The sequence below is a fragment of the Salvelinus alpinus genome, chromosome 2, assembly GCF_045679555.1.
Source record: "Salvelinus alpinus chromosome 2, SLU_Salpinus.1, whole genome shotgun sequence".
In the NCBI taxonomy this organism is placed as follows: Eukaryota; Metazoa; Chordata; class Actinopteri; order Salmoniformes; family Salmonidae; genus Salvelinus; species Salvelinus alpinus.
Genome location: NC_092087.1, coordinates 71554202 through 71567891, shown reverse-complemented (window position 1 = coordinate 71567891; position 13690 = coordinate 71554202). Strand labels below are relative to the sequence as shown.

Genomic DNA, 13690 nt, shown 5'->3' with positions numbered 1-13690 from the left:
ATTCTCTTGATTTTGGCATTCACAAGACTCCTTTTAAGTTTTTGAAAAACAAAATATATTGTTTTATTTCCTTACCTCCATAACCTGGGAAAAAGCAACATATGTAGTTACACATCCTGAATCTCCAATACACCTATATCTCCTGTGATAATTGCTTGAGTAAAAGTCAGGAGAGTAAATGTCATAGGTTCAACTGGAGCCGTTAGGCTAGGACCAGATAGATGAAACAGTACACACCTCGTGGAAAATATACCTATACTAGCCACTCAAAATTTACACAACGTCCAACTCCACAACAAGCCACACTCATTGACTAACATGCCATAATAGGCTATTGGATTTCTGCAGCAAGCCATTGGGTGCTGTAGCCTACATTGCCAAATGTATTGGGTTCTTGTTTAAATAGCGGGGTCTGACTCAAGTGTCTCCCTCCAACCCTTCGAGGGGTCTGCAACTGATCCACTTTCACTGATGGCAGAAGCAGATGGCCTCTGTCTCTTGTCCTAAAAATAGAAAATAGAGGTTAAATTAGGGACATACACAATAAATGACCACCACTGCCGTTATGGGGGAGGGGGATTGAAAGTTCAGTAGCCCTATATGGGGGGATTGAAAGAACTCCCTCAGAGAAAGTGTGCTTTTGATAGGCTTCTAAGCATACTCTTTCAAACCTTATCAATCGTCTTGATTGACTATTTTGAGTAGTTGTCATATGGATGCTGACACTACTTAGTAGAAACGTTCACTGATCTTTGACAGATTGTTTGTGTGGGAGCTCTAGGTTTGGAATATTTTATTACAGGACTTCCTGTCTGGCTTGTAGAATGCCTCCATGGATGGTGGTGTTGTGTACGGTTGGTATGGAGATTACATTTACGAGCCTGAGTATTGGTCCCGCATGGCGCTTGCAACGCCAGGGTTGTGGGTTTGATTCCCACGGGAGACCAGTACAAAAATGTATGCGCTCTGGATAAGAGCGTCCGTTAAATGACAAATATACAAAATGTTAATATTGGTATATGAAGTAGGCTATCCCATCAATAAGATGCCTATGAAAGCTAAAATAAATTATAGGGACCAATGGAAGTTGGATAATGCCATTTTAAACATTTAGTTTTCTTGTACTAAAATACCTTTCCACAAGTATGTTTAGTTGGATACCTTGGCAGTGATGAGTTAGCAGTTGGACAAACATATCAGTTTATAAAGATGCTTTTTTTAAACGCTGGGGCTACAAAAAAGGAATTGTCCATGCCTTGGTGGCTGGCTGCAGCTGTTCGACTGCATGGCTAGGGTCCTATCTGCTTTCACCTACCCCCCATGTTCAGAGCTACCCCCTGTTCAGAGAAACTAGACCATGGCCACTGTAGTAAATGCGGAAGTTACAAGTGACCAGCTACCACAAACGCCCCCATCTCAAACTTGACACAACTTCCCCCCTCTCTATTTGCTGTTGTTGATTCTGCAGAATAAAGTCAATGTTAAATCATTACCCTTGTGAAAAGTTTGAGAGGGATTTTAATTTTTAATTTTCAATGTGTTTTCAAACTTTTGTTCAAAAAATATTACTAGACTAACAGCTACACGTAAACACATATTTGAAAGACCATTTGAGAGACAATTTCCGCCCCCAAAAATGCTATACTTAACATGTTCTTATCAATTAAAATAACATGCATCTGACAAAGAACCGGGTAAAATACACGGAGATTCACTGTATAATAATTTGTAGTGTTCCATTAAACAGCCATTATAAATTCGCACCTGCTCTAGCAGTAAAGGAATCAACATAAACCAATAAAATTACATGAATAGAACATGGGCTACCTTGACGAGGTGCGCTCGGAAAGCACGTCATTTGCAAAGAGATTAAAAAAATAAAGCCACAATCAATATCCTTGCATCAATGAATGATCTGGCATTGCATGCTGTCATAGAACGAGGAATATGGACGTGTGTAGTCCTGCGTCGAAGCGCGCCTGTGTTCAAAATGCCATGCAGGAGTCCGACGGATTACACCCCTCGGCTCTCCATACACGGGCCGAGCGCTACAGTTTGGATTCGGGACTACCTCTCCATATATGGACCGTCCTGCGCATTACGAAGTGCGACCCTGAGCTCTTTAGCGCTCGTCTACGGGAGTGTCCAGTGCGCACCCGTCCCAAGAACCAAATATGGATGAAGGGGTCGGGAGAATTCCTGTGGAATAGATGGACATTCCTAATGGTTGTCGGGAGACGAAAAAAGGTGGATGGCGTCGGGTATATAAGGTTGACGGCGGTTGCTATCAGTCCTTAGCTGGAACCAGAAGTGGTAAAGTTCTGTAACTGAGCTTCTAAAAGAAAACCAGGTAAGTGAACCGGTCCGTGGAATATTACACCACGCTGCTGCACGAGGGGTTCAATACGAGGAGTGGATTTTTTTTCTCTCTCTGGGACATTACATCGTGGACTCTGAATAAGGAATTAAACAAATCAAAGATAATCTACACAGTATTGTGACAGTCAGTGAAACTTGGCAGCCAATCATCGGCTCAGTTTAACTTTTAGCCTACTATCGTAAACTAAACAGATTTCACCTCTGTCAAATGATTATTATAATAATAGAAGAGATAGGATTAAAATTAATTTGATTTGATACATTAGTCTACCTGCATAATATAGGCTAATGCGTCTATGTAAAAAAATATGTTGATTTAATTGATAAATGATAATTGGTCTTTGAGATAAAAAAAAATATATAATTATATTTTGGTAGTTCATTTGATTTATTAAGATAATGTCAGACAAAATATTGAATAGGTCTACTGGATATTGGAAAACCTGTTATGTCAGCAGGTGAGAGCAAGAAGAGAAAGAGATCCACAACTTTGTATTGAATCAAAAGTTCCTGGAACGACAGCATTACATGCTTATAGCTACCCTATATGATAGGTTACCCAATATGTGTATTGATTGTCGATCTATTTAACCAGATGATGTGCATTATCTGAAATACTTATTAATATAAAACGTATATGTAATGTAAAATTACTCCGTGAAACGATTTTTGAAATGTTTGTGGTCAATGTGTAATGTGTAGCCTAACGTTATCATGATCACTTTGGTAAAATTACCGAGACCACCGTGTCAGACTACGGTGTCATATTTAAGCCTTAAGGCATGAAGGGTGTGGTATATGGCCAATATACCACGGCTAAGGACTGTTCTTATGCACAATGCAACGTGGAGTGCCTGGACACAGCCCTTAGATGTGGTATATTGACTATATACCACACACCCCCGAGGTGCCTTATTGCTATTATAAACTAGTTAACAACGTAATTAGAACACTAAAACGTTATTTTTGTCATACTCGTGAACACAACTCTTACTTTAGACTGCGATAAAATAGCATACAAGCAGGTTTACTATGACTTCTGAGGTGCATTGCCATGGGGTAGTGAAATCATTCTGCAGTATGAAGCTTAAATATTGCATTTATGTTCCAAACAACATTTTTGGAGAATACAATTTTTTTTGTGAATACAATAATAATTTAGTGAAAAATTGATCATTGATGGAGTACTGTGGATACCAATATCCCTGTGAGCATCCCAGGCTCATGTAGTGCATCTAAGGTAGGAGGGCCTAGTGTCTGCAGGTTTTGTTTTTTCCTTTCAATTAAGACCTAGACAACCAGGTGAGGGGAGTTATTTACTAATTAGTTGCATTGATTCATCAATCAAGTACAAGGGAGGATTGAAAACCCACAGACACTCGGCCCTCCGTAGAATGAGTTTGACACCTGTGATCTAATGGTTAAGAAAATACATTGTGGATCCCACTTTGGGAACACAGAATGTTGTTTTTACGCATAGAATGTAGGTGCGTAATGTCAGTGAGAGACCTTGCAGTAAGTAGGCTACTTACAGTATACTGTATGATAAATGTGTGTTCCTTTTGCACCTTGTCTCAGAACCCACCAAGATGTGTGACGACGACGAGACTACCGCTCTTGTGTGCGACAATGGCTCCGGCCTGGTCAAGGCTGGCTTCGCCGGTGACGACGCCCCCAGGGCTGTCTTCCCATCCATTGTCGGTCGCCCTCGTCACCAGGTACGTAAAAACACGACTCCCAACTATGGCTAGTCATGTGAATTAAGGCATCATACCTTGTCTCATGATATAGCCTACTATGATATCCAAAATACAAAGATATGCGTAAAAGCATATTGGCAAATATATACGAATTCAAGTTTTAAAAAATGCATTTAGGTATAGTTTACTAGTGCTAACGTGTAATGTGTTAGGTGCGACGTGCCGTTTTAGTGTCCAAGGTGTAGTGTACCGTTAGATGATAATGTGTAGTTGTTAGACGTGTGCGCCATGTCCTTGCCGGTGTCTCAATGGGCTTGTTCTGTCTCTTCCAGGGTGTGATGGTGGGTATGGGTCAGAAGGACTCCTACGTAGGAGATGAAGCTCAGAGCAAGAGGGGTATCCTGACCCTGAAGTACCCCATCGAGCATGGTATCATCACTAACTGGGACGACATGGAGAAGATCTGGCACCACACCTTCTACAACGAGCTGCGCGTTGCCCCCGAGGAGCACCCCACCCTGCTCACTGAGGCCCCCCTGAACCCCAAGGCCAACAGAGAGAAGATGACACAGATCATGTTCGAGACCTTCAACGTTCCCGCCATGTATGTGGCCATCCAGGCTGTCCTGTCCCTGTACGCTTCTGGTCGTACCACCGGTAAGAACTTTCCCCTCTCGCGCCTTTTTTCGCACACAACTCGTTATTTGTATTTCAAGTTGTTGATGGTTGGGTTGTCTGCTTTACTGAATTGTGGTGTTTTCTGTGTTTAGGTATTGTGCTGGACTCCGGTGATGGTGTGACCCACAACGTCCCCATCTATGAGGGTTACGCTCTCCCCCACGCCATCATGCGTCTGGATCTGGCTGGTCGCGATCTGACTGACTACCTCATGAAGATCCTGACCGAGCGTGGCTACTCTTTCGTCACAACCGGTGAGCATGAACTTTGTGGTTTTGCATAGAAATGCTTGTTTGATCAATTTCAAGTATTATAACGTTTTACGCACAAAAGCGCAGACGCACGGGGATATACTTTAACGCATTAACGGAAATGTCTCATTTCAGCCGAGCGTGAGATCGTGCGTGACATTAAGGAGAAGCTGTGCTATGTCGCCCTGGACTTCGAGAATGAAATGGCCACTGCCGCCTCCTCCTCCTCCCTGGAGAAGAGCTACGAGCTTCCCGACGGTCAGGTCATCACCATCGGTAACGAGCGTTTCCGTTGCCCAGAGACCCTCTTCCAGCCTTCCTTCATTGGTGCGTATTTACCGTTATAGGCCCATAATATAATCCAACATAAAATCTTCGGCCTAAAGAGTGGTTGAATATTCATATTGATCTTTGTATACCTGCACAGGTATGGAGTCCGCTGGTATTCATGAGACTGCCTACAACAGCATCATGAAGTGCGACATTGACATCCGTAAGGACCTGTACGCCAACAATGTGCTTTCCGGCGGTACCACGATGTACCCTGGTATTGCTGACCGTATGCAGAAGGAGATCACTGCCCTGGCCCCCAGCACCATGAAGATCAAGGTAATTACAAATACACAATACTCTTACGCACAGTAAAATAGTTAAAAGAGATGCCATAGGTCTGCATAATTGTTTCATTGTCATTGTGTTACCTGTGCTACCTATGGTACCCAGTATCTAATACTCCTTTTCTCACTTGGCATAGATCATTGCCCCACCTGAGCGTAAATACTCCGTCTGGATCGGTGGCTCTATCCTGGCTTCCCTGTCCACTTTCCAGGCAATGTGGATCACCAAGCAGGAATACGACGAGGCAGGTCCCAGCATTGTCCATCGCAAGTGCTTCTAAATGCATTGTCAACATCTCGCTCAGGATCCAAGCAACAACTGCACACCGACTTGCGATCAAGGGACAACTGTATACAACTGTTACATTGTAACAGCGAAAGCTCAGCAAACGGAGAGAATGACGTCAATATCACGACGTGTGAGGAAAAAATACCAACATGTGAATGTAAAATGTACATAAATGATATTTATTGATCGTCCATCATTTGGTATTTTTTGGTGAGCACAGTCTGTTTTGGGGACAAGCAAGAGGGACAGAGGGTGACCACAACGTTGTTTTCTCTGGTTACCCGATAATGGCTCAGATGTACGTGCTATCTGTACTCGAGCCAAACATTATCAACTACTAACCATCAAGAGATCCACATAGGAAATAAAAACCATCTATTTTCAAACGTGTTTCTGTTATTTTGTTTTTTTGAGGTGCATTACAACACAACCAACACTTAAAATAGGCCTTGGTGTGCGTTTTATGATGCGCAACTATTAAAAACCCATTAGGGCAAAGATTAATTCATTTTTGGCACATAGCAACATAAATAGCCTAAACATTATGAGACACTTTCAATTTGGATGGCTTTCAATGTTTTGAAGAACAAGGGCCAATATGACTACCTGGAACTGGAAGGACAAACAATGAGCTCAAGTAGGCCAACAAGTGTTAAGTAAATTGTTATAAATGTCCCTGACAAGACAAACAATGTCATGGATATAAGGATATAAATCACTGAGCAGACCTCCTTTGTGATATTAACTCTATTTTACAATAATATTATCAATGTGCCTAAAATACGAATTGTTCTCCATAACTATTTATTCAACAAACATTTGCCTATATTTTATTGATTCATACTAAACAATGACATAGCATTCTTTCACCAATGAGTAGTCACAGCAAACCCTTGCTCACAGCAGATCTTCTTTGTCACCAAATTTGTCCATTCGACTACAATACCAATACTGACATTGATTTTAAATCACATGAGCCAGCTAATCATTTGATATTTCACAACTGAAAAAAAATACCTTTGAGGCTGAAAACCCCCCTACAGAATTCGCATTACCACGTGTACTCGTTTATCAACAAAAAAAGATTACACACTTGTTGAAGCAATTACACGCTGTAGAATAAAATACATCATAGGAAGAGACGCGCGCCAGTACCATGCAGTTCTGGGCATGCGCATTGCACTTCCTATAGCTTTTAATGGAGAAACATCTTTAATGCCAGGGTTGAGAGGGCTATATTCTGACGACGATTCAATGCCAAGATATGCGCAACAACAGACTGTTATAATGGTGGAATACTTGAAGTGAAAATGATGATGTTCTGTAATTCTGTATAATGAAGTCCGTGTGAGGGGTAAGCTTACACGCACTGATAATAACCTGTTCTGGTCGTGTTTACAACCACTATAGTGCGCAAGTAGAAGAAAACGTCGACGCCACCAGCTGTGCATGTTTTCGTCACCCTATTGCCTTTAAGTATTTACATGTAATAAATTACTTTTGGTATGTGGACTAACAATAACATTTCTGTAGCGATAGACCCGTGCACAGTGTTGTGATAAAGACGGCGGTATTGGCGTCAGCAATGTCTGCCTCAATCAAATAGCAGGCTCGGCTGCGCCATATTTGGGCAACAGAAACAGCAGATTAACCACAAAACGGATTTTTGTCGTGGAAACAATTTAGGCCATGGCTGGTTTATGAATGGAAATGCTCTTAATAAACTATAAAACTAGGCTACATAGGGCCTACCCTATCCCCATCTATTCTGTTATAGTATGCTAGGCATAAATAACATTGTAATAACGATGCTTTACTACATATAGAGTATGTGTATATTTCTAGCGTCAGATGGGCGTTATGGGGCACAGCGTATAGATAGCCATCAGACGGCATGGGTTACTGTATTCGAGGGAGGGAAGCGCCGACAGGTAATTCTAGAAGGCCCAGGTGCTCTGGGTTGCTACAGGCTTTAGATCTGTGGGGGGACTGTCACCAGCAGCCTGCAATGACACATTCCACAACAAATATAGAAACGTAGGCCTAGTTACTGTTGCATTGTAGGGCTATGTATGTAATAACACTTCTCTTTTTTCCTCTCCTCCATAGTTTGTCAGCTAATCAAAATTGGACCTAAGCAATAACAGGAATCATGGTGACTAAGAAAATCCGTACGGAGTACATGAAGAAATTCAAAGAGCCGAAATGGGAGACGTTTTCCAAGTGTTACGAGGACTCAGTGAAGTACAGGTTGACTAGGCGGGTGATGGAGCACGCTCACAAACCTCTGTGGTTCTGGGAGGGGTGGGATACCTCGACCGGGTCAGACTCCAGCGCCAGTGGGCGGTCGACCCCCAAGGTGAGGAATAAAGTCGCGCCTTTAGACATCAAACTTCTGACACCACCAGTGAAGTCAGAATCAAGGGAGAGCCCGGAACCGAAGCCTCCTTCTGTGAATGGGGAACCAGAATTGGAGGCCAAGGAGTTTACCCTCTTGGATGCACTACCACCCACAGGTATCTATCTTCTACTATTGCAAATACTTTTATACACCTGCATGTTGATCCTATTGTAATAAGGCTATGCTTTTGAGCTACAAACATAAAGTTAAAAGGTCTTCATTTGTTAGGTCTATACACTGAGTGTACAGAACATTAGGAACACCTGCTCTTTCCATGACATACTGACCAGATGAGGTGAATGCTACAGTAGGATCCCTTATTGATGTCACTTGTTCAATTCACTTGAATCAGTGTAGATGAAGACAGGTTAAAGAAGGATTTTAAGTCTTGAGACAATTGAGCCATGGATTGTGTATGTGTGCCATTCAGAGGGTGAAAGGGCAAGACAAAAGATTTAAGTGCCTTTGAACGGGCCAGCATCCCTGTGAACGCTTTCGACACCATGTACAGTCCATGCCCCGATGATTTGAGGCTGTTCTGAGGGCAAAAGGGGTGCAACTAAATATTAGGAAGGTGTTCCTAATGTTTGGTATTGTGTATAATTCAAAATTCAAAAGGTACTCGCACATTTGAGCTATCTTTTTTGTAGGTAACAGTTGAATAAAATGAGAAAAAAGAAGAAACCCGCACACTGTTCTTGATAGTATCACTGCTCTTTAATAAGCTTTATGTATTGACCTCACAGCCTTCGTCAGAGCTTTTGACAAAAGAGCAGTGATACTATCAAGAACAGTATGCGGGTTTCTTCTTTTTTCTCATTTTATTAAACTTTTACCATGCACCTGCAAAAAAGATAGCTCAGATGTGCGAGTGCCTTTTGAATTTTGTCAGCGCTTTTGATAAAAGCTCTGACGAAGGCCGTGAGGCCGATACGTTAAGCTTATTAAAGAGTAGTGATACTAAGCAGTGATACTATCAAGAGCAGTGTGCGGGTTTCTTCTTTTTTCTCAGTATAGTGTATAATAAAACTACATACATTTCTGCTCATTCAAAGAGTCTGTAATAGAGAACGGGAGCCTAAACGAACCAGATGAGGGGACAGTTAACGGGTCAGTAGTACAAAATGGTCCAGCGGCTGAAACGTCAACAGATGAAGGACCAGCAGACAAGGCGTCATCAGACGAGGAGCCGGTGAAAACTGAGCCTAAGCGTCGCCACCGCCATCGTGTCCCTCACTCAGAACCATGTCAAAGGGACTGTTCCTGTGACGACATCAAGCCTGCGCCTGTCAGGAAGCCCTCCAGAGCAAAGAGCCAGCCCCCAGCCATCACCACAGAGAAGGAGAACAGACAACCTTCGTCCCGGCTCGACTGGGCAGAGAGACATGCGTCATCTGCTAGGAGGTCTACAAAGGAGGTAAGAGTGTGTGTGTGTGACTGTGTGTGTGAGAGAGGCTGGGCATATGTGAGGTTAGGAAAATGTTTGATATTCATTCCATTTGATGTTATTTCAGTACCCGACTTGCAGTTGGTTTCTTAGGCCAGACTAAAACTATAATGATCAAAAGAGGCTAACATTATAGGAATACTGGATGAAAACTGTGTTGCTTAAGTAATGCAGGCTTACTGTGCGTCAAACATCTATTCTGCAAATAAGATGGAGTTATTTCAGGGATAATAGATAGGAGGGCATTTTGAGTCTTTTGGCACATCTTCATGGAAAGGATACCAGAGAAACGTATCTCATCATCCAACACTCCCCCCAGAAACTATCTATAATAGAAGAGTGGTATGTATTTCGGAAGTGAGCGCGGAGCGCGGAGCGCCTATCCTATCTCATTGCCCTAACCTCCCGGGCACCTCTCGCTCTCCACAGAGTCGCACATCCGACGCATGCGTCCAGACCAGACGGGAGTCGGATAAACGCTGTTGGAATGTGGACCGCAGGAGGGCACGCTCCGCCGACCTGGAGAAGATACGGCGGTCGGAGTTGGCCGTGGTGGATGACCGTTGGATGACCGAGTACATGCGCTGCTTCTCTGCCCGGTTGAGGTAGAGCACAAGGATCATGGGTATTCCACCACCACCTGTCGACCATTCTATTTTTAACACCATGTTTCCTTATTGAGGATTGGTTAACAGAACAAAGTTATTGGATTGGTTTAGACACCAATTAGGGCCCTGAGGCCACGTAACCCGACTAGGAAGAACTCAGGGCCCTAATCATAAGGTATGGTTGATTTGTTAAGTTGATCGCTGAGTTGGCGATATGCCACTTTTCTTCCACAAGGGATGACACAATCACAGTAGAATATTGCAAGATATGTAGTTATGCTTCTAGAAATTGGACTGGTTTGTACATGTTTATGCTGCTGACCACAGAGTATGATTTGTACTATATTATTAGACATTCCAAGCATGATGATGGTCTTTACACTTCGCTTTAGTTTGGTGACATTTTTGACATTCTGTGTTGCTTATGTCATTTCAGGCTATATCACAAAGGCAGCTGCATAAAATCCAAAAGTTAGATCAGGGGTATTCAACCGGGAGTACTGCAGGGGGTCCGCAATAATATATATACAAAAAGCTACAGTAGAAAATAGGAGAATATTTTTATTTGTAACTTTATTTCTCTATTCCTAATATTGATTAAGTTACACTCATTAGAGCTAGTTACACTCATTGGAGCTAATTATACTCATTGGAGCTAATTACACTCATTGGAGCTAATTACACTCACTGGAATATCTGACATAGTGTAGGCTTTGACAAAGCACCCGCTGGTAAGCTGTCTTGTCTTGGACATTCATTTTTGTGAACACATTCATCCCCAAAAATTTTGGAGTTACCTTTCTAGCTAATAGGTTATGTTAGAGTTTACACTTCCTCTTCCAATTATAATGGGGGGAGGTCAAAATAATGAAAAACTATCTACCAAATCTATTCATTTAAAAATGTTGATTAATTCTCCTTGCCATTCACCTCATGATAAGACAAGACATGCAGGGGAAAAAGCAAGCGTATGATAGGGGTCCCTGGTTTACCTGGGTGGGGGTTCCTGGGGAAGAATTTAAATGTTTTATTTAACTAGGCAAGTCAGTTAAGAACAAATTCTTATTTACAATGACGGCCTACCCCGCCAAACCCGGACGACGCTGGGCCGATTGTGCGCCGCCCTATGGGACTCCCAATCACGGCCCAGATGTGATACAGCCTGGATTCAAACCAGGGACTGTAGTGACGCCTCTTACACTGAGATGCAGTGCCTTAGACCGCTGCGCCACTCGGGAGCAAGGTTGAAAACCCCTGAGTTAGATGAAAGGACCAAACAATTATTGTTTTAGATATTACAGTATTTTCAAACTACTAAAAGCCATAGCCAAGGGGTTGTGGCATAGAGCTGCAGAGAAATAAACTGTTAGCGGGCTAATATCCTGCATTAGCTTTATTGTATTTTGTTGCAAATTTCTATCTAAATCTAGAATGCATTCCAGAGGATTGTTTTATTAATATTTACATTAAAGCTCTTATCAACAGTACCATGGAAATTGTTGTAAAGTTGGAGAAAGATACTGTTAGACATTGTATGACATAGTTATTGCGCTCACACCTGTATGTTTTTTCTTCTTTACATCTTGGCTAGCCTCGTACAGACCATCCTGATCTCGCGAGCTCACATTCTGTTTCGCTACAAGGATATAGAATGTGAGCTCGCGAGATCAGGATGGTTCGTATGAGGCCACATCTTGGCAGCTTCGCCCTCTAATTTAGGGTTGTCTTATATTTTACAATCACAAACACTCACCGCCTCAGTATTGTAGTGGACAGAATGAAATGGCAATGTAATGTGGTAAAGAAATGCCCTTATGTGCTACATTACCAAATACGCTTTTTCGAGTATGTCACTCACCATCACCATTGTCTTTGACAGGGTTTCGTAGGTTGACTTATTTGATGGTTATTCATACTGAATTGTGATGTCAGTACCAAGTTCTGTATCTGTAATTTAAATGGAGAGCCATTTTGACAGAAATTAAGTGTTGTATTTGAAATCTTGGTTGTTGTGGGTTGTGAATAATGCTCAGTTTACATACTTTTCCTATTTTTTTTTTTACAATGCTTATTCATACTGCTATCACGCAGAATGTTTTACTCATAATGTATACTTTTACATTTCACTTTCACCAAATCATTCACTTTCACCTCTATCTTAGCTTAGGAATGGTTCCTTGAGAGAACGTTGGAATGACGTTTCCAGACCGTCTCACGGGGAACATTGTAGGACACCAGCAGTTTTTTGGAGTGTTGAAATGGGTGTGGCTTTAATTGACTAATGCGTGTGCAATCTGATGAGAATTCCCTTGTGTCTGCCAGAGGGGAGTCTTTAGTGTGTGTGATTGGTTGTGGTTGTATGGGCAGAGAGAGCTCACTGTTAAGAAGATTAGACTGGCATTATCTTACGGTCATCTTTATTCAGAGTGGTCAAAGATCCATTGCTGGTCATGTGACACTTCCCTCCTATGTCATCATGGATTGGCAAAACAACCGAGTCATTCTTTACTTGAACATTGCATTATTTATAAGAAGTTATAGGATTTAATGTCAGGTTATGACCAAGTCATGAAAACTGAAGTGGCTGCTTATATCACAGACAGGTTTGACTAGTGTCTGTGTATTCATTGTTCTCGACAACATTCCTATATGTTCATTCAAGAACCATCTCTCAGGAAGGAATAAGAGACACTAATGATTTGTCTATAGTCTTACTGTAACTACAATGTGAGGAAGTGTGATGTACTGTTTCAGGGGTTTGGAACACACTGATTCAAAACTAAACTGGTTGTTTTATATAGGACATTAATTGTTTGCGCTCTCTGAACAAAGCTTTGAGTTATTTTGATGTGTGGATTTGATTTGCATAAGATATTATTTGACCAAAAGTGATATGTGTATCATACCATAGTACATGTTTGAGTTTTATTTCAACAGATGTTTACATTTTTGATCACTGTATTTGTATTTGAAAACATGCACAATGATATATATTTTCATCCACTTTGAAACATTGCTGTGAATTAAAATCATATTTGCATAGTTGAGTTGTTTGCTTTTGTTTATGTTTATATGGGCATTTTAATAAACAACAACACTCTGTTGTTTTTGCATGACCCCTATGACCCATAAGGACACCATTTGATAAATTAATACCAGTAATATTATACATGATTGGTTTTAATTAGATTTCACTCCTAACTTAGGATATTTCAACCTACAGCCCTTTCTACACTGCTGCTCTGAGGTCTATCTGATGTCACTGTCCAGCATTGGCACCAGGGTTAAGAGTAGAGTACAGTAATCTATGGATAGTGTCC

At 41.7% G+C, this 13690-nt stretch overlaps 2 protein-coding genes and 1 long non-coding RNA gene across 3 annotated transcripts; 2 read left to right on the top strand and 1 right to left on the bottom strand.

Moving 5' to 3' along the window:
* Positions 1-37: 37 nt before the first annotated feature.
* Positions 38-1987, bottom strand: LOC139551211 (uncharacterized). The gene is made up of 2 exons (XR_011670221.1): positions 1828-1987; positions 38-503 (listed from the first exon to the last, which is right to left on the bottom strand). It is a non-coding gene; the product is annotated as an uncharacterized lncRNA (long non-coding RNA).
* Positions 1988-2107: 120 nt separating this feature from the next.
* Positions 2108-6300, top strand: LOC139567649 (actin, alpha skeletal muscle 2-like). The gene is made up of 7 exons (XM_071389039.1): positions 2108-2350; positions 3958-4097; positions 4412-4736; positions 4850-5011; positions 5144-5335; positions 5436-5617; positions 5763-6300. The coding sequence occupies exons 2-7, from the start codon at positions 3969-3971 to the stop codon at positions 5904-5906; spliced, it is 1134 nt and encodes a 377-aa protein (XP_071245140.1). The 5' UTR covers positions 2108-2350; positions 3958-3968; the 3' UTR covers positions 5907-6300.
* A 777-nt stretch (positions 6301-7077) lies between these two features.
* Positions 7078-13412, top strand: LOC139567648 (centriole, cilia and spindle-associated protein-like). Its single transcript, XM_071389038.1, has 4 exons — positions 7078-7268; positions 8024-8430; positions 9371-9732; positions 10192-13412. Exons 2-4 carry the CDS (start codon positions 8067-8069, stop codon positions 10369-10371), a joined length of 906 nt encoding a protein of 301 aa, XP_071245139.1. The 5' UTR covers positions 7078-7268; positions 8024-8066; the 3' UTR covers positions 10372-13412.
* Positions 13413-13690: the final 278 nt, after the last annotated feature.

Excerpts from the sequence above, each read along its gene's own strand:
- LOC139567649 (XM_071389039.1), top strand. The coding sequence starts at position 3,969 with ATGTGTGACGACGACGAGACTACCGCTCTTGTGTGCGACAATGGCTCC. Across the intron at positions 4,737-4,849 it reads CGCTTCTGGTCGTACCACCG|GTATTGTGCTGGACTCCGGT; the intron begins GTAAGAACTTTC and ends TTCTGTGTTTAG. Across the intron at positions 5,336-5,435 it reads CTTCCAGCCTTCCTTCATTG|GTATGGAGTCCGCTGGTATT; the intron begins GTGCGTATTTAC and ends ATACCTGCACAG.
- LOC139567648 (XM_071389038.1), top strand. The coding sequence starts at position 8,067 with ATGGTGACTAAGAAAATCCGTACGGAGTACATGAAGAAATTCAAAGAG. Across the intron at positions 8,431-9,370 it reads GGATGCACTACCACCCACAG|AGTCTGTAATAGAGAACGGG; the intron begins GTATCTATCTTC and ends GCTCATTCAAAG. Across the intron at positions 9,733-10,191 it reads CTAGGAGGTCTACAAAGGAG|AGTCGCACATCCGACGCATG; the intron begins GTAAGAGTGTGT and ends CGCTCTCCACAG.